The 21661-nt window shown below is 37.6% G+C and overlaps 1 protein-coding gene across 12 annotated transcripts; it reads left to right on the plus strand.

Annotated features, from left to right (window-relative positions):
* Positions 1 to 3: 3 nt before the first annotated feature.
* Positions 4 to 21244, plus strand: DRAM2 (DNA damage regulated autophagy modulator 2). Of its 12 annotated transcripts, none has more exons than XR_001176069.2 (12): positions 4 to 141; positions 1236 to 1360; positions 2426 to 2495; positions 4573 to 4670; positions 5165 to 5259; positions 6499 to 6643; positions 10999 to 11066; positions 12379 to 12518; positions 18143 to 18320; positions 18835 to 18917; positions 20358 to 20487; positions 20874 to 21244. XR_001176069.2 is itself a non-coding variant. In XM_045081919.1 (12 exons), the coding sequence occupies exons 4-12, from the start codon at positions 4597 to 4599 to the stop codon at positions 20979 to 20981; spliced, it is 984 nt and encodes a 327-aa protein (XP_044937854.1). In that variant the 5' UTR covers positions 4 to 141; positions 1239 to 1360; positions 2426 to 2495; positions 4573 to 4596; the 3' UTR covers positions 20982 to 21244. The 12 variants fall into 12 exon arrangements, 10 of the variants coding, with proteins under 10 accessions (XP_044937854.1, XP_012899885.1, XP_044937853.1 ...); XM_045081919.1 differs by lacking the exon at positions 20358 to 20487 and adding an exon at positions 20265 to 20357 and having other exon boundaries at positions 1239 to 1360; XR_200712.3 differs by having other exon boundaries at positions 5 to 141; positions 20399 to 20487.
* Positions 21245 to 21661: the final 417 nt, after the last annotated feature.

Here is a 21661-nt window from a genome sequence, read left to right on the forward strand (position 1 = left end):
CGGGCGCGCTCCTCGGGGCGGTAAGCGCGCCCCAGGCCTGGCCCGGCTGCTCGGGAGCGCGCCCTAGGGTCCCGCCCTGTCTCGGTCCCGCCTGCCGGCTTCGAACGCTGCGGCTGTCCCTGGCGGGGTCATCCACACAAGGTAGGCCAAAAAGGGCATGAAGGCGGGCCCCAGCCCCCTGTAGGGGTGTGGGTCAGAGAATGGGATCGGGCAGGTTTGGCAAGTGGAAGCCGCCCGGAGCTTCACCCCAGTGGCCCGCGCGCGAGTCGCTTGCGGGCTGGCTCTGCCTCCCGGGACCACACTGCGAAACGCGGGAGAGGGACCCGCTGGTGGCCGGAGCGCAGGCGGGCTCCTGGGGACCTGAGGGACGGGGGCGGGGGCGGGCTGGGCTCAGGTGCCCTTGCTTCACCTTTGCCTCTCCATTCTCGGTGTCTCCGGGTTCCTCTCCCCTCCTACCCCCGCGCGGGCCGAGTCAGGCTCCGCCTTCCGCATCTTTTCCTGGCCGCAGGCACAACCCGGCCGAGATCAGAGTCCCCGGGCTTTGCGCCCCTGGAAGAAGGCAGCCGTGTAAATAATGCCTTGGTTTTCTTTTAAGCGGCTACGGAGAACCCTCATCCCAGTCCCACAAAAACTGCGGTTGGGTACCGTTCCAGTTTTCACTCCTAGGCTCAGATTCCTTGGTTGGGGGGGGGGGTAGGTTTGAAATTGAGATCTGTGGTGTGACCTTGTGTTTATCTGAAGCTCCTCTACCACGCGGAGTTCTGGTCTACTGGGCGCACGTGAGGGGTGTGTGGGCCCAATACCGAAAGGTAGATGGCTGGTCCCTTATAGCCTCACACTGTTCGTTCTTTACATTAGGATACATTTGAAAACCAGTAAACACACCGGGGAAATACTTTTTCCAGTTCTCCCAAATTTTAATTTATAAATCAGTACCCAAATGCAGTTTTGTAATTATTGTGGCATCATCAGATTCTCTTCCCACCCCCTTTTCTCCCCTTGTAATTTTTGATCAAACTTATTTAAAAAAAGTTACTTAATTTTCTAGACTCTTTGGGATTTAACAGTTAAGAGAATATCACATTTGTCAGAGGCCAGCTTAGAGTTTAGAAAAATAACTGTCTTCTCTTACGCTTTGCTTTGGGCCTGGTGGTTTTGTGGACTTTTAAAAAAGAGTTTAAGACTATCTCTCTTTACTTGGAATATCCAGAATTTACTTTCTTATTGTTTCTTAGCAGTCACCGCTTAGAGGAGACAGTAAAAGGAATTAATCTTATTACCAGTGGCTTTCAAATATTTGAGAAATTTAAGAATTGTGACTGCAGTTCTGATTCATGGATCTTCAAAGAAAGCAGAGAAGGTAGGTGAGAGAGCTGGGATAATTCATTAAGCACTCTTACTTCTAGATGGAGGTTATTCTTTCATATTTTCAAAGGCTTCTTAAATCATTAACCGTTAAAATTTTAACTTTGCTTGCTTGGCAGTTAACCAGCCACACTTCTAGCTTTCCACTGTGAAAATGCATGGGCAAAAGTAGTCTTCCTCACTAAGTCAGGGCGCTTAAGTTTTTCAGTTGTCCTTAGGAGACTGGTAAATCATTTCAAGCCTTGCTTGTCTTCTAAACTGTTAGTTTAACCAAGAACCCTCAAAGCCTGAGGAGATGTGAAACCCATGATTCACTCTAGTAAAGAATTAAGTGTTGTTCCCATCCTTGTGGCTAGAATTGACAAATCAGCTATCATTGTTATATTGTATGCTTTCTCTGTTCTATTCGAAGGAACAACCCTTTGAGATAGCTACTTTACAAATCAGAATACTGTAACTAAGAGAAGCTTAGTAACTTTCCAAAAATCATACAGCTGGGACTTGATAAAGCTAGGATTTGCACTTGGATAAAGCCCATCTCACAACTGTATTCTTCCCTTTGCATAACACGGACTAGTTAATGTTTTATTTTGCTTAATAATAAACTATCCTTTCCTCATTTTTGTCTTTCCTTCCATAGGAGGAAATTCAGTGTTTTTCCTTTTATTTTATCTTTTTGATGTCAGTGAAAGGTGTGTGTCTAATGTGAGAAAGGATAGGAAAATTGATATCCTAGATTTGAAATATTATTTAATTTCTGATGGTACAATATCATTATAAAACACACTAGTACACTTAACCCGATCAGCACCAGGTACTGTATGGAAGTTTTGAATCACTGTTTACACACCTGAAACTAATATAACCTTGTATGTTCACCAAACTAAATTTAAAATATAAAAATTAAACACATGTATTGACTCTTTTTAAAAAAAATAACTTATTAATAATTCTATAACATAGTGTCCTACCCATGGACAAATATTGGCGCATTGAATTGAAATTGTACATGTTTAAAAGAATGTGGTTTGAAACATTTTCTTATTTTCTTTGTATGTAGATTTAAGGATTTACAAAGGTGCAGGTTTGTGCAGATTTGAAGACCAGTATCTTACGAGCTTGTAAAACAGGTAATTTATCTTTTACAGTCTAAAAGAGAAACAGCCATTTATTGATCATCTGTGACAATGTTTTACATATATTAACTCATTTAGTTCTTGCATGAACCTCTGTGAAGCGGGTATTATTTTAGACCATTTAACAGTTAGTACTAAAAGCTACCACTTATTATGTATCAGTAGTGTGTTTCTTTACTTGTGCTGTGTCAGTGCAGTCCCTGTAAGAGCTACTCAGCATTGTCCAGTAGAACTTTCCCATGATAATGGAAATGTGCTCTATGTTCACTATCCTTTGGGGTAGCCACTAGACACATGGGGCTTTTGAGCACTTGACATGTGCCTAGTATGACTGAAAGACTGAATTTTTAAGTTTTATTTTAGTCCATTGAAATTTTAATTTTTTTAAAAAAGATTTTATTTATCTATTTGACAGAGATAACAAGTAGGTGGAGAGATAGGCAGAGAGAGGAGGAAGCAGGCTCCCTGCTGAGCAGAGAGCCTGATGCGGGGCTTGATCCCAGGACCCTGGGTTCATGACCCAAGCCAAAGGAAGAGGCTTAACCCACTGAGCCACCCAGGCACCCCTGACATTTTAATTTAAATAGCCACATGTGGCAAGAGGATACTGTCTTGGAACCTTGGGTTACTCGTGAGATCTCAGAATCTGGATAACCTGGAAAAATGACAATACTCTTGACTGAAATAGAAAAGTCATGAATCTTTTTGGGGTTTAAGAATCAATTGGGTTTTGGCTGTGTGTTCATTCAGAAAATATTTTGTGATTAACATGGGGAAGGCCCTCTGCTATGGTTAGGGAAGTGGAGTCTCTCCTCAAGGATTTTATCCACTTAAGACCCTTTACTTATTTGTCATAGTGTAGAAGACAATAGCCACAAGAGATGTGCAAATCGAGTATTCTCAGAAGAAGGAGTGCTTATTTCTGGATGCAGAGAGATTAAGGAAGGTTGCTGTGGAAGATCATATTTGAGCTTGATTTTAAAGAATAAGGACTTGTGCATACAAAAATGGTTAAAGAAAGGGGGGTTATGCTTCTAGCAAAGGGATGGACACAATGTTTTAGAAATCCCTTTTGCCAGAACACCTAAATGCTGAATAAATTATATTAGCCTTTTAAATACACTGTAGGCCTGTAGAACAGAAAGGGAAATCCCCAGGGCTAAAAGGTCAAAGAGAGAATAGAAACCAGAGTAGTAAACTAGCAGTGTGTCTTTTGGTTTGGCTGATAGCAGAAAGAAAGCACAATTAAGGACTAGTAATAGGCTCCTCTTGCTCCCCACCCAAGGTAGAGAGAATTCAAAGCCCTTTGACCTTTCAGGTATACAATTCCAAGAGGCACCATTCACATGGTAGTTTGTATAAATGTGTTTCAGGGGATGATTTTGTTCATAAAAGTTAAAATGTAAATATTTCTACTTGAAATTGTACAACCCATGGCATTGGAGAACCACCTTTCCCCAGATTCAGCCAGGATTCTCAAAAAACTACTCAGTGAAAGGTAGGCTAGGAAAAATATCTCCTTCCTGGCAAGGGGGATCACAAAGAAATTTGTTCATTTTCACCCAGGTCCAGGTGGGTGAGTAAAGCTACTTCTTGAGAACTTGAAACTGCAGGGTTTGCCAACATTCAGATTCAAGGTTCAAATTTACTTATCTACATGGTCTAAAAAACCCGGAAAAAAGTTGGCCCAGGTTGGTAATGCGCCAGACTGTCTGGCAAAAATAGATATAGACCCACCCTCTTTGAAAGAGACCCATTCTCTTTCAAAGAGAATAAAGGAGAAGAAATAAAGATTTTAGAAATAATTTAAAATTTGTAGAAATTGAGAATTATTATCCCAGAAACTTATGCTGGGGAAAACACTATAGGAATGTGGCAAGGAATTATCACGTTTAACTAGACTGATGAAGAAAATTGTTAGAATGTTAAAGACTAAAAAGGAAAAAAAAAACAGAAAGGAGGAGATTTTGATAATTCAAGGAGGAAATTACTCATATCGAGTCTATAATGGTGACTTTAGGGAAAAAGGAAAAGAAACTTAACTTAGCAAGACTTAAATGTATATATTTAGCAACAAGTCAGATGATCAGAGTAAATGATGAGTACAAGTCAAAAGTGGCTGAGATTTCATTATTTGGAAGAAGCTGAGCACATTGGAGGATTATGCAGGTAAGAGTTGTTCTTACAGGGGCGCCTGGGTGGCTTTGTGGGTTAAGCCTCTGCCTTTGGCTCAGGTCATGAATGATCCCAGGGTCCTAGGATCCAGCCCCACATCAGGTTCTCTGCTCAGCAGGGAGCCTGCTTCCTCTTCTCTCTCTGCCTGCCTCTCTGCCTACTTGTGATCTCTGTCAAATAAATAAATAAGCTCTTAAAAAAAAAAGTTATTCTTACAAAGTTCATGGGAAATATTTAATTTCTGTCCATCAAACTATGAGAAGATACTCCTCTAAACATGGTATTTTCATATGCATAGCAATAATTTCTTATAACTTGAGGGTATTTCTGTATTTATTTTTAAAAATTAAGTACCTTCAGATACGTTAGTATCAAATAATCATTAGTGAATTCGGAAACAACATCCTCAGTCTGGAATTTAAGAGAGAAAGTGGTGATGTGTGATATGTGTGTATTTAGGTACTCTTTTTCTTTTCCCCCTCATGCAGGAGCTGGAAATATAATGGTGAACAAAATGGTTGGTTCCTGCTCTGTCAGAAGTTAAGGTTTAGTGAGGAAGATAAAACCAAGCAAACAAGCAACAGTTAAGTGAGATGAATGTCTTGGTCGGGGAAGTCAAGGGTGTTCTTGGAAACAAAGCAGGGACATTCAGCTGAAGCTGTAAGAGTTAGTACTTGAAAATATATAGGAGTAGAGATGTCTGGATGGCTCAGTCGGTTGGGCATCTGCCTTCGGCTGGAGTCATGGTCCCACATCAGGCTCCCTGCTCAGCAGGGAGTCTGCTTCTCTCTGTCTGCTGCTCCCTCTGCTTGTGCTGTCTCTTTCTCTCTCTCTCTCTGACAAATAAAATAAAATAAATTAGAAAAAAAAGAAAATATGTAGGAGTTAGCAGGTGGTAGTGAGGCTGAAGGGTGATAGCATGGTGGTCTGTTACCCAGTCAGAACAGTGTACATGAAGGTCTGCGAGTGTACAAGAGAGCATAACAGATTTGAACATCGGAAAGAAGTTTCCTATAGCCATATAGCACAGTGATTGGTGCTGGAACAGAAATGCTTTAGTTCAAATTCTGAGTCCCAGCCCTGTGACCTTGGACAATGCTCTTAACCTCTGTAATTCTGTTGTGAGAAGTAAATGAGATCATTTATTTAAGGTGATTAGTAATGTGCTGACACAGAGTAGACACTGTGTTTGCATTTGTAATGATGATGAAAGCTAGAGCAAGGAATTGGGAACAAAGAAGTAGCCAGAGATGAATTACCAAAAGTTAAGTAGAGATCAGACAATGCAAAGACCCTGTAGATTGAGTTAAGGAGGAAAGACAATTTATAAGGGCACAGGGAGGCCCTGAAATATTCTTTATAGGAGAACAGGTAGATTGATATTTCAGAATTTTAGAATGATCACTCTGGCTTTAGGGTGGAGTCTAGATTGATCATGGTCCATACTACACTAGAACCATTTGGGAGATTATAATAATAATTGGGCCAAGAAATGGTATTTTCGGTAGAGTAGTGGCAGTGAAGATGGAAAGAAAGGGTAGATTTGAAGGAAACTTAGAAGGTTGAATAAACAATGCTTACTACTTGATTATGTGTGGAAACCTGAGGGAGGAAGAATGTTTCTGGATATGGCAAGTGGGTGAAGTTTGGTTCCATTTACAGAGAAACTGAAAGCAAGCAGGTGTTAGTAGATGGTGTGGGGAATGATATCAGAAGTGGAAAGCTCATGGTGATAAGTATAAGATAGTGGGAGTGGATGGCTAAAGTAGAAGAGATAAAATACTTGTGAATAATTTTCTCTAATTTGCTTTTTCTACCTCAGAAGACCTGTTTGAAATGTGGTGGTTTCAACAAGGTCTCAGTTTCCTCCCTTCTGCCCTAGTAATTTGGACAGCTGCTGCTTTCATATTTTCATACATTACGGCCATAACACTTCACCATGTTGACCCTGCTCTGCCTTATATCAGGTCAGTGAAATGTATTTTTTTATAGGAGATTGTTTATGTATCATTCACATTTTAACAGTGAAGCGAACATTCCATGTTAACATTTTAAAATTCAGGTTTTATGTTCGACATTATAACAACACAAAGAGTCTAAAAAGGAAGTTGTATTTGGTTCTTTCCATGTGATAGAGAAAGGTGGAGACAGGGATATGATTCACTTAGTGAATTAGTGAATTAAGACACTTTAAGTGTCTTGTCTCCCAAATAAATATTTGAGGTTGTCTCAGAAGATAGAAGTAGAATTACTCTCCCTTTAAAATTCAAAAATGCTGCAAACAACAGTAGTAGTATTAAAAGATAATGGTAATGACAACTATTTATTGATCTACTTGCTATGTACAAGGTTATGTTCTAAGCATTCTTCAGATGATAAATAATTGAATCCTTACAACTACCCTATGAAGTAAAAATTGTTACCCCCATTTAAGATAGAAGGAAATAAGTTATTTGTTCAAGGATTCATGACTCAATAAGAGGTGGAACCAAAATGCGGTTTGGGCAGTTTAACTCTAGAGACCTTGCTTTTAATCTTTATGACATATTGTCTAGGTCTTTCTGACACATTAAGTATCAAAATTTATCAGTAATATTTTTGAAATTTCAAGACTAATAATGATATAAGTATGGGTACTCAGTTGCTTGTGCTATGTTTATAGCTCTCTTTTCCCAGTTATAAAGACAATATATACTTATCCTAACAAATTTTAAATAATACTAGATTGATTATAAAAGTAAAAAGTGAAAGTCTGTTTCAGCCCCTCTCCTGCTCCTGCCTGTCCAGAGGTAATTAATGGTTTGGTTGGTTTCCTTCCATAGTTTGTTTTGTTGTTATAGTTGTTTCATTTATTTATTTGTTTATATATAAAAATGACCTCTCCAATGTAGAAAATAGTGAATTTTTAAAGGGTGATGAACCAGAAGGCTAAATTTATCTTTTTTTTTTTTTAATTTTTTTTTTAAGATTTTATTTATTTGTCAGAGAGAGAGAGGGGGAGAGAGTGAGCACAGGCAGACAGAATGGCAGGCAGAGGCAGAGGGAGAAGCAGGCTCCCTGCCGAGAAAGGAGCCTGATGTGGGACTCGATCCCAGGACGCTGGGATCATGACCTGAGCCGAAGGCAGCTGCTTAACCAACTGAGCCACCCAGGGGTCCCTAAATTTATCTTTTTAGAAGTATCAAGAAGAGGGGCGCCTGGGTGGTTCAGTGGGTTGGGCCTCACCTTCGGCTCGGGTCATGATCTCAGGGTCCTGGGATCAAGCCCCGCATGGGGCTCTCTGCTCAGCAGGCATCCTGCTTTCCCCTCTCTCTGCCTGCCTCTCTGCCTACTTGTGATCTCTGTCAAATAAATAAATAAAATCTTAAAAAAAAAAAGTATCAAGAAGAGATCAGAATCTTACTATCTACATTTGTTTCCACAGTGGTATGGTATGGAGCAAAAGATAGCAACAAATTGGGTACACTTTGGGAAGATGTACAAAAACCAAAGATATTTTAGAATTGAAGGTTCCGATTCTAGGAATAATTTGTTGAATAATCACCACTGATCATAGCATGCTGCTACAGAAACAAGTAGCTTAAGGAGACAGTTCATTCTTCCGTAACTTTTTAGAGAACATACATCAGTAATTTCTGAGTGCCTTTCAGCATTTTTATTTCCCCTTTAAAAACTTGTCTGCTTTCACTTTAAAAAGCTTTTAATCATTTAAGAGGCCTTTGGGTTCTTTTTCAGAGTTTCAGTTCTCTGATGGTACTGCATGTGATTTTCTGACAGTACCCTAGACACTTCCTTTTCTGTCCCTGTTCTACCCTTTTATTTTTCTGCTACTGACCTAAGTATTATTACCCTGGGAGCTTTCTCCGATGTTCTAATACATTTAAACTCAGTACTTAATTTTACTTCTCGGGCTCATTTCCTTCATCTGAAGATTGATTAAGTTAGTCTAGATGCTCTGCAAAGTTCCTCTCAGTTCACGGACCCCATCTAAAAGGTTTAATTGTTAACAGTCCCAAAAGACATAACCAAATGTAAATTTCTACATTAAAGACAATTTCACAGCAAGTATGTTTCAGGTGTTCTCTTAGTTTGTTCAGGTAGTGGATGCCTGCGTAGAATGCAGGAGATGAGTACTGGGGGAAGAGAACAAATTAGAATATCTATGTATATTTTAAAATCTCGTTATTTGAGCTTAACTAATAAATACATATATTTTGAAGTTACACAATCAGACTTTTTAATTTTTTTTTCTTTTTGATGGTGTGTGATCAAAATAGTTTGATGATCACTGGGTTGGAGTGCTGTATGATGAGGTGATGGACTTGGCTGATTTTACTCGTAGTCCAGTTTGTATCAGACTGTTCCAGAGCCGAGGCAGGAGCACACTTAGCCAGCCATCTTGGAAATGCATGCTTTTGTTTCCTTACAGGGTGTTTCTAAACTGTAGCATCTCTTGAAATACAACTATTAAAATTTTAGGAAATCAGAAATTTTTTGATTATAGGAATGTATATACATTATTTTTTAAAAATTGGAAGGTAGAAGAAACAAGCAGCTAAACCATAATTCTCACTACCTGAAGATGATCAAAGTAACAGAATCTTTTGTTTCTAAAGATACATCTTAGAGTTGGAAGGAGCAATCCTTATATGTGTTACTTCACTTTCCCTAAACTAACCCAAATTTCACCAAACACTATTGATTCCTTACCAGATGTGACTTTCCCTCTCTTTTTGATTCCAATTAGATTGGGTTAGCTGAGATCCTTATTATCTCTTTCCTTTAGTACTTCAGTTTGTGGCCAAAGACTTTGTCTTTTTCATCTTTACTGTAGTTTGAGGGAAGGGAAAGGAACATTTAATGGGTGTCTCTCCTGTGTCTGCTGCTGTGCTAGATTTTCACATGTATTGTCACTTTCATTTCCTCATGTTGCAGATGAGGCTGGAGGAAATTAATAGCCCCATTTTGCAGACAAGGAACAGTCATAGAAAGATAAGAGAGCATACCCAAATTTGCACAGTAAATGGTAGGTGTTGATCTGGATCTGTGTTTGCCCTGAAGCACAAGCGTGTAAGCTGATACATTGTAATACATTGTGATCAGCAATTTTAACAGAAGTCTGGACAGGTGCTCTGTGATTTCTCATTCTGCTAGAGGAGTTGGCCAAGGCTCTGGAGGGCAGGGAAAAAGTGGTCTCATGTGGAAGCTACAAGATGGGAAGGGCTTTGTCTCTTTTACTAACCACTGTACTCCTGTTCCTAAAATACTGTCGGGCACATAATAGGTGGTTGGTAAATGTTTTTGAAATTAACAGGACATGATTAGGTATTAATTGAGTTATAGACAGGGTCAACAACAGATGACAAAAGCAGAGTTGTGAAAGGATCTGTAGTGTTTCGAGAACATCCAGGTGAGACAGAGGAACACACCTGACCAACTGATGGAAATCAGTAACACAGCCCTAATGTACCCAGGGTAGGTATTTTTTGTTATTTTTTAAAAAAGATTTTTATTAATTTATTTGAGAGAGAGAGAATGAGCAGGGAAGTGGGGCAGAGGGAGAGAGAAGCAGGCTCCCTACTGAGCATGGAGCCTGATATGGGCCTCAATCCCTGGACCCTACAATCATGACCTGAGCCAAAGGCAGCTGCCTAACTGCCTGAACCACCGGGTGCCCACGTTTGTTTGTTTTTAATCAAGTTCTGTTGATTTCTGTTATCTGAAAAAGAAGTAATCTTGGGGTGCCTTGGTGGTTCAGTCAGTTAACTGGCTGCCTTTGGCTCAGGTCATGATCGCAGGGTCTTGAGATCAAGCCCCGAATCTGGCTCCCTGCACAGTGGAGAGCCTGCTACCCCCACTCTCTCTGCCTGCCGTTCTGCCTACTCGTGATCTCTCTCTCTCTTTCTGCCAAATAAATAAATAAAATCTTTTGAAAAAAAAGTAATTTCAAGTGGTAGGAGAAAGAAGTGAATTAGGGCTACTGGGTGGCTCAGTTGGCTAAGCGTCTGCCTTAAGGGTCCTGGAATGGAGACCCACATCAGGCTTCCTGCTCAGCAGGGAACCTGCTTCTCCTTCTCCCTCTGCCATTCCCCCTGCTTGTGCTCTCTGTCAAATAAATAAAATCTTTTAAAAAAAGAAAAGTGAACTAGATAAATACTGTGAGTTCCAACTGTCATGTTCTCATAAAATTATATGAGTTGAACTTAGGAATGTGTAAAAAGATACAGGATTTGAAGTAATCCATTATTTCTTACTCCTTAGAAAAAAATACACATGTATATTTAGTGTGAGAAATCCACATACCTTCTTTTTTTTCTTTCAGTGATACTGGTACAGTAGCTCCAGAAAAATGCTTGTTTGGGGCAATGTTAAATATTGCTGCAGTTTTGTGTAAGTAATGGAAATTGTTTTAAAAATCAAAATTAATAGCAAAATTGCCCTTTCCTTCTTTAAACACTTGTGTTACTTGTTTTACTTTCTGATTATACCTGAGGGAATGTTATCACTAAATTATTGATCCCAGATATGTTCCTTTTCAAAGAAAGGCAGTTTCTAAAAATACTAAATTATAGAAATAAACCTTAAAAAATATCTATAAGGCTATTTGACTACTCATCCAAATAGAAGTTGTAAAGTATGACCAAATAGTTTTTGAGACCTTAAGTGGATTTCTTAAGTGACCAGTAGAGGACAGAAAGCTTATAAACACACTGACTACAACTAAGACCAACTAAATTCATTTAGGATAAACAATTTATAAGTTTAAGAGTAGTGGTAGAACTGCGTTTTGATTTTTGAACGATGTTGTAACGACAAAGGACTGGAATTCTACTGTAATTTACATTCCTGTTCATTATTTATTTTTTGAATCAAACTTGTATTAATGATTAACTAAAATATTTTTTTCATCAATTGTGATTATTTTAAATATTTGCACTTTTCCATATGGTATTTACTATCTCCTTGGTTCAAAAATTGAAGTCAAGGAAATAAATGATTCAGTGCGTAGAAGTTGATCTTATGACTAAAATTTTCAAAAACATGTCAACAAAAGCATATCTCTGTTTCATTTTCTATGCTTTCAAATTATTTGGCAATACTTTTGCAATGGGAAATTTGACTTGATTTGACCCTTTGCTGATAACAACTATCGTAAAATTGGTGTTTTTGTTCCGTGTAATTGACTGCTATATCTGATTGAACCAAGTTACAATAATTTGAAATAAAATGAAATGGGAGTGAGGCAAATCACCTTTTGTTGTTTCTTTTTTTCTTTTTTTTTTTCTTGGTTGGTTGATTTTTGTTTTGTTTTGTTTTTCTGCCAGTACCCGTTTTATCCATATTTTAGCAACAATTACTATAAATGTTAATGCTAATCATCTAGAAAATTTTGTTTTATATAACACTTATCATTAGAGATTTTCAGAAAACATCAAACTTATCTCTTAAATTTTGTCCTAAATATTTGTAAATGTGAGGCCCATGAGAGTGCCCTTCAGTCACACAGAGATATTACTAGTTCCATAATGCAACCTTAAAGGTTCTTAAAATCAACAGCTATTTCTGTTTTTTGGTTTTTCTCTTCTCTCAAATTAACTTTGAAAGGAAGATTTATGTTAGGTGACCTTTGTTAACTCTTTGTTGGCAACTTTATTCCCTGGTTACTTATTACTTTGCTGTCTTTTGGGTTATCTCTTCCCAGGCATTGCAACCATTTATGTTCGTTACAAGCAAGTTCATGCCCTGAATCCTGAAGAGAGTCGTATCATCAAATTAAACAAGGCTGGCCTTGTACTTGGATTACTGAGTTGTTTTGGACTTACTGTTGTGGCAAACTTCCAGGTTTGTATTTTAGCCCAGCATAAGTATTTTCCTGAGGTACATAAATTAATACATGTTCAAAAGGAAACCTGAAACATTCAGTTACACACTGTTATTGTTTCTTTGCCTTAACAAAGTAGAATCCCCTGCCTTTAGATCATTTGACCTTCTTAGGGTTCACTACTTTCACAATTAGAAAAATTCATTCTCAGTAAACTCCTGAAAACCTATAAATTATTCTGACCTTTTAATCATTCACAGGGCTCTATTAGACTCTTCATTACTACTTAGTTGGAGATTACTCCAAGACCAGAGAGAATTGATATAAATTGTAAGTGACACAATTATAGATTTGAACTTTGAAAAAATATATATGGCTAGGGGCACCTGCTTGGCTCATCTGGTAGAGCGTGCAACTCTTGATCTCGGGGTTGTGAGTTCGAGTCCCGTGTTGGGTGTAGAGATTACTTAAAAGTAAAGCTCTTTGGGGAAAAAAAAATATGCTAACAAACTACACTCATTTACCTATTTTATATTCTTGTTTAGATGTTCCCATTGATCACCTCTATTTCTAGAGGTGCTCAGCCCCTCATATGAGGAGGTAAAGGAAGTATATGGAGCTTTTCACCTTTTTCTCAGGGAATTCTTGAAATAGCAGGTTAACTTTCACAAAATTTGCAAACTCTTCACATTCCTTTCAACTGACATTCTTTCCGATGAGTCTTTGGTAATACCAGCTAGGTCCTGGGCATATGGGTGTTTTTTGCTTAATGGCTCTGCAGTCTTCAGAGTTTCAATTTAGACATCTAATAACTATTTATACACCCTCATACAAATACACATATAGAGGCATATTCATGCATCCACTGCAGGTATTTTTGCCTGATAGATGGCTTTCCTCCCACAGCGATTTAAGGCACAGACATCTTTGAGCTCTCGCATTCCCTAAGTCCTTACTGCCTTCTGCATCCAGCCAACTGGAACAGTCAAAGAGAATATGCAGAAATCACACCTGCTTCTTAACAACCTTGACCTGACAGCGACTCACATCATCCTACTAACATTTGCTAGACACAACAAGAGGGACTGGGAAGTGAAGTCATGCTGAGCATCAGTTCCTGAGACAACTCCATACTGTGGAAGGGACACAGGACTTTTGGTGGCTAGCTAGCTAGCGGTCTTTGCCACAAATAGGATTCTGTCTTCACTAATCACTTTCTGAAGCTCAGTGTTAAAAATATGTTTTGGGGAAATTTTAGTATATGGATAGTGATTCTTTGTTCCAGTTGTCCCTTTACCAATTTAACAGTATCTCTCATCCCTGTGTGGTAAGAATGGATCCCAAAGTGACCTCCACACGTAAGATGCTACCTATGTTAATAATTAATACTTGTTTATGCAATCCAGTAAATTCCAATGGGAGTTCCTAGTTGTGGCCTGTGCACTCTGCCTTTCTGCCTTTTTCTCATTTACATATAAAAATGGTTTATATACTTTTATTGCTATGTTCCTTTTAGCTTTAATTCTAATTCACCTTCACCACAGGGGTCCCTGGGCTTTTTAATTTTGAATCAAATTCCTTTTTTTTCTCTTGATCACATCCCTTTTCATGTAGCTTTGCACCTGTTGAATTTCCTTCACATCCTTCACTGATGGCTTCATTGCTGGGTCCTATTTATAAGCAGATTCTGTAACAGTACCACAATATCCTTCCTTGTATAAACTTTTAGTGCTTAAGTGGTGAGCGCATTGCCCCTGTCTCTCCCCACTTCTGTGTTGCAGAGTTTGACTTGGAAGAGACTCTAGCACTGTTTTAAAGTAGGGACTTGTTGGTTTTACCCCTTAAACATTTCTTGAAAACATCTGCTTCTCTGCATTTCCATCTCTGCTTGCTCTCCCTACCATCTCTTCAACCAGTTCAGATTTCATTATCTTTCATACCCTGGTCTAGTACCATAGCCGTCTAAATGCTTCCTCTGCCTTCACTCTTACCTCCCTTTCATCTTAATATTGCAGCCAGTGTAATCTTTTGTAATTATATGTACATCTCACTCTGTTTCCCTGTACCCTGTTTAAAGTTGTACAGCTCCAAGCTTCCATGAAAAGAGATGTAATCAAGAGAGAAAAAGGAATTTGATGAACCGCCAAGCTTCTTAATTAATTCAAAGGTCTTGCATGATCTACTTCTCCAGCCTCGTTCTTCGTCATTCCCCTTCTTAATATCCTCCCTTGTACATAACACTGGACATAACACTGGACTTTCTTTATTCCTTAAATAAGACAAGTTTATTTCACTCCATTTCACGTTTCTTTTGTTGGACATTTCACTACCCCATACCTAAATAGATCTAGGTGTCTTCAGGTTTTCTGTGCAGACCTCTTCCTCAGAGAGATCTTCTCTGTGACTAGACTTGTTCGCATGTAGAGTTTTCTTTTTTTGTATTCTTTGTGTTCTCTTAGCCTCTGGAAACAAATTCTTCACAGCACTTACTATAGTCTAATTTTTTTATCTGTGGTTTTAAAAATTTTTTAGTTGATGTGTTTCTCCATTAATTATAAGCACAATGGTTGTGTTCATCGCTGTATATTCATCACCTAACGTAGTACTTCAAACAAAGATGTTCTCATTGTTTAGTGACTTATTAAAGAGGCTAAAGGGACTAAGCAGGATGAATAAAAATTCTTTTGCTACTGCTGTGGTTGTCGGTGCTTAAAGAGACCTCATGTGATTTGGAAAACTCTGACTTAAAAAATGCAGATTTCATTTCTTTGAAAACAACTCTGTATAATAATATTCAGTAAACACAAACACATGATAAGCATCCTCAGTGCCTACTTAGAGGTATTTTTCCCTTCGAAGGACATTTATCTTTGAGGAAAGTTGGAAAGAATAAGTAAGCAGAAATCTGTATTAATTTCGTAGGGCTGCCATAACAAAATACCATAAATTGAGTGACTTACAGTAACAGAAATTTATTCTTTAAAGTTCAGGAGGCCAGAAGTCTGAAACTAAGGTGTTAGAAGGGATAGTTCCCTTTTGGGGACACATGCCTCTTCTCTAGTTTCCAATAGTTACCAGCCATCCTTGGTATTGCGTGGCTTATGGCAACAAAACTCCATAATGTGTGCCTCTGTTGTCACATGCCATTCTTTCTTCCTATAAACTTTATCTTCAAGGAGACTTCAGAGAGAGGATAAGGCTAAGAAAGCAGAAGATTAGTTCCTAAGTTTCATTAACTGCTTATAGGTAAAGATTACAGACCATTCATTGTATACTTTTTAAGTTCTTTATCAGACATTTGCTCCTGACCACACATATTGCTGTAATTTTTCTTGTCTTTGTCAAAGGATAAGTTTTTGTCTTTGCTTTGTGAAAAGATATATTTTTAAAGAGAATAAAATAATGACTTTTGTACATGTTATTTAACTTAGTAATTAATGAGGGAAATAGTAGGTAGTACAAATCAGCTGAAAAGAGAAGTCAAGGTACCACAGGTTTGTAGTCAAATAAGGAATGCTAAAACAAATTTATGATGTAAAACTGGTCATTATTCACAGTGATAATTAATAACATTCAAAAAGACACAATTGCATTTGTATAGTTATGGGTTATTTGCATTTCTATCAGTTTTCTACAAATTAACTTCTGTCTCTACACATAACTTCTATCATTAAGGAAGTTTTCAGAGCCGAGTAAAACTGACATTCGTGTAGAACCAGTGCCAGAGGCTTTAACATTCCACTGGAGTACTCTCTGGCCTATTTCAAGATCTTTTGCTGTTTCCCTGGTCTCTAAAGTAACAAAACTGAATGTCCAAGCAGAAGTACTGCCAGTTAAAACCAGTTTTAAATGCCTTTATTTTTAATCATAAAAATACGGTAATAAGTGCCCTCCATTCTTTGCTTTTACTTTTTTTTTTTAATTTTAAAAGATTTTATTTATTTATTTGACAGAGATCACAAGTAGGCTGAGAGGTAGGCAGAGAGAGAGGAGGAAGCAGGCTCCCTGCTGAGCAGAGAGCCTGATGTGGGGCTCGATCCCAGGACCCTGAGATCATGACCTGAGCTGAAGACAGAGGCTTAACCCACTGAGCCACCCAGGCACCCCTGTTTTTACTTTTTAATTCACAGGATTTTGTTGTTGGAACTATGTACTGATCACAGTGGGCATCAATCAGGCTATATCAGTATTTAGCTTCATCAATTTATATGATAATTTTTTTTAAGATTTTATTTATTTATTTGACATAGAGAGAGAGAGATCTCAAGTAAGCAGAGAGGCAGGCAAAGAGAGAGGGGGAAGCAGTCTCCCTGCTGAGCAGAGAGCCCGATGTGGGGCTTGATCCTAGGACCCTGAGATTATGACCTGAGCAGAAGGCAGAGGCTTAACTTACTGAGCCATCCAGGTGCCCTATATGAGAATATTTTTAAAGGGGAAATTTATCCATATTCCTGCTTGTGGCCCTAAAATTGTTAATTTTGTTTTTGCCTATATTTTTCTAGCCTTTAATCATATGTATAGATAAATTCTCAGAAGAAGATAGTACCATTTTGTATTATGTTTTATGGGTACTGAAGTTTTTTTTTTTTATTGTTACCCAAAGTGGTAATAGCAATGCATTCTTTTCTCTTTCTAGCACTCGTAACTTATTGCCAGTTAGAACACCATAAACCAAATCAAAATAGCCCTTCTTCTCCAAAAGAAAACCAATGGCTTTGGCAAAAACATGATTACCTTTTACTTACTATAGCTTCAACTAAGAAAACTGGGTGCTATGTTTGTGAATTAGCACAGTCAGTTGTGAAAGAAGGGACCCAAGTCCTAACCTTTCCCCTGTTGTTACCCCGTCCTACACTCTGCCAGGTGCTCTGCAGTGCCTTCTCAACCAAGCGAAATACAGGCTGCATCAGCTTCGAAAACTAGAGCAGTTCAACCAAAAACATTTGTAGAATTTTTGGAGAGCTACCGTTGTCACTTTTAAGCAGAGGGTACATGTAGTAAAAAGTAAAATGTAAATGGGTACTGATAAAAAGGAGGAAAATATTGGAATTTACGGTAATCTCATGTATAATTTATCCAAAACCAATCAATGAGAACCAAGAGAGAATGCTTTAATTTTCTGAGCCTTGAAATTGCACGCAGATTTAAATTAGATTTAAGTTGAAACCCTCCCTGCAGCTTCCCAACCAGCCTGATCCTCCTTTGCCATGCACTATCCTTTTTCTATAACCCTTATTACCATCTAACAAACGGACTTCGCTTATTTCTAAAGTTTGCCACTTACTGTTTTTGCTTCTTCACTTGAATGTAAATTCTGAGGGCCAGATTTTTGTCTGTTTTGTCCACTAATGTATCTGAGTACTTAGAACAGTGCTTGACATAGAAGAGGTACCCAAATAAACATATTCATGAGTAAATGAATAATCCTTGCCATGTTTTCAGTCATGACTACTGATTTAACTGGAATCTTCTGGCTTTTGTGGAGTACTCTGGGAGAGAATTGCTTCAGGAAGTAATCTCTGGAATTCATAGTGTTTTTCCATTCAGCGACTGTTTTTTTGAGATCACTAACCTGTGCTTTTAAATATTGTGTTGGCCATATGTTTTGAGCTTCTTTTATTTATTTCTTCTTTCTACCTCTCAGAAAACAGCCTTTTTTATTGTACACGTATGTGGAGCTGTGCTCACCTTTGGCATGGGCTCGTTATACATGTTCGTTCAGACCATCCTTTCCTACCAAATGCAGCCCAAAATTCATGGCAAACAGGTCTTCTGGATCAGACTACTGGTGGTTATCTGGTGTGGAGTAAGTGCATTTAGCAGTATCCTTTGCTGTAAAACGTAGCTGTACTTGGAAAGGAATTAAATAACAGAATATAAGTGAACACTGTTGGCATATTGTGAGGAGGCATTTTTTGGGGGGGAGATTCTTGGGTTACTAACCCTAAATTAAAGGACGAGATTCAAATTTGACATAGGATCTCAGTAATTGAGCTGGGAACAAAGATAAAATTCAGCCCGATCATACTCACTTCAGAGATTTGAAGGATGAGTTAATGCTCTCCCGAGAACAATTATTTAGCAGAATCTTTGGCTAGTACTGCTGATGTACTACTGAGCGAAGAGGGATTGACTATGCAAACCATTTCATAGTAATCCTCTGGGTACATTTTAATCTTCACTACTACTATATAATATCGAGTCTTTAAGAAAATGGGTTTGGACCTTGGAAATGAATGAATAATCCTTGTGGAACTTTAAAGTGATTTTTATTTTGAATCTAATTTAAACGTACAGGTTTTCTCTGAGATTCTCCTTGACGTACTTTTTGTATAGTGCTGACTTGCTCATCACTTTTGTACAGTGGGAATTTTGGCACAGATATTGTACAGAAACTCCATTGGAACCCTGAGGACAGAGTAAGATCTTGGAATCTATAAAACATACTTTTATATTAAAGATGACTATTTTGGTTGATTTTGATGTATTTTTCATGTCATCACTAAAAATACTACTTTTCTAGAGTAATCATTTTGTTAAATTAGGATTATTTTCTGTGTCTGATAGAGTTTGTGTAGCACTACACAAACAGTTGAGACAGTAATTGAGACAGTATTTTCTGTCTCAATTCAACAATGAACATTTTCAAGACACAAGGAGAATTGTGATGGCGAAGAGTTTTCTCAGAAATTGACTCCTCCAAATATGGATGTAGTGTACAACATACCCAACTGAGCTCTTTTATTATTGGAATACTTGTTTCCTGAATTACCATCTAGAAGTTTATTATTACGTACTCTTTATTTAGGTTCCAGTATAATGCATATCTGAATGGAGATAGCATCTTTGACCCTGAGGGAAAAAAGAGGAGGGACATATACTAACTAGATGACAAAATTAAGTTCATCTGTTTTCACAAACCTCTCAGTGGCATTTCATTTTGAATTATTTTTAAAGAATTAGCCCTGGATAGGACATGTTTGTAAGAATAAAAGAGTGAAATAATTTGCTAGTTTCCCTCAGTTATAATCTATATATTATTTAATGCTTTATTTTTAGTGTAAAAATAACACTAAATTTATTATGAGTATTTTTTACTGAAACATTTTTAGTGACATTTAATGAATCTTATGGCTGTGGGAAAAGCGGTGACTTCCCAAGTATAGAGTAGAGGTTCTCCTGTTCTTAGTTCTTCAGATGGAAATTTTATTCCCTCTAGATGAAGTTACGACAGCTAGATCATTTAGGAAGACTTTCCTAATGCCTTTCTTCAATTCTTGAGATATGTTCATCATCATTAGCCATCAGGGAAATTCAAATCAAAACCACATTGAGATCTGTTCAATACATTAGGATTGTTTTGTTTTGTTTTTTGTTTTTCTCTCCAGAAGGTTTGGATATGGAATTATTTATAAAAGATAAATAGAATTAAGTTTTTAAACAAATGTTATTTTAGACAGTTTTATATTTACAGAAATATTGTAAAAACAGTGCAGAGGGTTCTTTGTTATCAGTATATTCTGTACACACACTTTTTATTAATATCTTTAGTATGGCATGTTGGTTACAATTAATAAACTCACATGTATATAGTTTTTGACAAAAGGCCATAGTATATTAATATGTCCTTAGTGTTTATCTCATGTCCTTTGAATTTCAGAAGACAGATTGGTTTGCAGATTTTATGGTTCTTTTATTTGAGAGAAATTCTAGATCACTCAAGTGAAATTTCAAAAAATTATTCTTTTTTTCCATTGTCACTCAAGGGTTACGTGCTTCACATGATTACCACTGCAGCAGAATGGTCTATGTCTTTCTCCTTCTTTGGTTTTTTCCTGACTTATATCCGTGATTTTCAGGTAAGAAAACACAACATTATATTTATGTAAACTTCCCTCAGGTGGAATAAAAGAAGATGCTATAGTCAAGTCTCCAACATTTTTGAAAATTAACTTCATAAGCAGCGATGCCATAAGAAGAGCTGCTCAGGTAAGTCATTTCTGTGTTTGGGAAAACAGTGTGTTGTTAGTAAGGGGTTCATCGTTGAAAATCAGATTGTAAAACAGGTCAATTTCGTCAACTCTGCCTACGTTTATGTAGGCCAACCTCAACATTTCATTTCACCAATTCCTTTTAGAAACCAAAGAAAAATGAAGAGCTTCTGAGTAGAAAAGCTTGGTTTTCCTAACTCTGTTGGTACTACAGATGATACCTTTGGCAGTACAACATCTGTTCAGTCTTTTTACTCATTGGAATAGATTTACATCTCCAATCCCAAAAATATTCTTCAGAACATTTTGAAGATGGAAAGTTGAAGACGTTGAAGATGTCTTTAAGGAACAAACGCCTATGTATAATTTTCTTTTCTGTTACAGAAAATTTCTTTACGAGTGGAAGCCAATTTACATGGATTAACCCTCTATGACACTGCTCCTTGCCCTGTTAACAATGAGCGAACGCGACTACTTTCCAGAGATTTATGATGAAGGGATAAAATACATCTGTGATGATTACGATTCTCAGGGATTTGGGGGAAATGTTCATGAAAGTTCCTTATTCTGCTTTGAAATTTTTAACCAGTTAATCAAGGCTGACAGTGATATTGATGATTACTGATAATCAAGAGACACGAATAAAGCCATTTGATAAGTTATTTTCAAGGATATCTTCAAGAAGACCCTGTAAAAACATTTATGTCTATACGTTCTTTTTAATCCCAGAAAATAAAACCAAAGGACTACAACAACACTGTAGTTTTTCTTCTAATTTATTTGAGAGAAACAAGATGTGCACCAAGCAATCTACAAAATCCAGCCTTTCATATTTTCTAAATCACTGTAAACCATGTTTTGCTTGGAACACTCTTCTAAGAGACATTTTCCAAGGACCCCGGATAATCATTATTACTCAACAGCTCCTTTAGAATTGGATTTGAAGTAATAGTTTAACCATTTCAATACATTTCTTACAGTCTTTATAAATTTTTTTTTTGGAATCCACTTACTAATGGGAGCAGAACTGAATTCAAGTGCTTTCATTGCTTAAGTTTTGCACAAGTGCTTCTGTAGGTATGGACTTGATTCCTGCCACAAGGCCAAATACTATGCCAAGTGGTCTGTCACAGTTTCATGAAGCTTAGTCTCTGAAAAGAGATTTTAGTTAC

This window comes from Mustela putorius, unplaced genomic scaffold (assembly GCF_011764305.1).
Source record: "Mustela putorius furo isolate JIRA1106 unplaced genomic scaffold, ASM1176430v1.1 tig00000585_pilon_pilon_pilon, whole genome shotgun sequence".
In the NCBI taxonomy this organism is placed as follows: domain Eukaryota; kingdom Metazoa; phylum Chordata; class Mammalia; order Carnivora; family Mustelidae; genus Mustela; species Mustela putorius.

What these genes read in the sequence shown, in the direction of transcription:
- DRAM2 (XM_045081919.1), top strand. Translation starts at nt 4,597, where the DNA reads ATGATGAGTACAAGTCAAAAGTGGCTGAGATTTCATTATTTGGAAGAA. An exon ending in CCTGCTCTGCCTTATATCAG is followed by an intron (nt 6,644 to 10,998) that starts GTCAGTGAAATG and finishes TTTTTCTTTCAG; the next exon opens with TGATACTGGTACAGTAGCTC. An exon ending in CTTATATCCGTGATTTTCAG is followed by an intron (nt 20,358 to 20,873) that starts GTAAGAAAACAC and finishes TTTCTGTTACAG; the next exon opens with AAAATTTCTTTACGAGTGGA.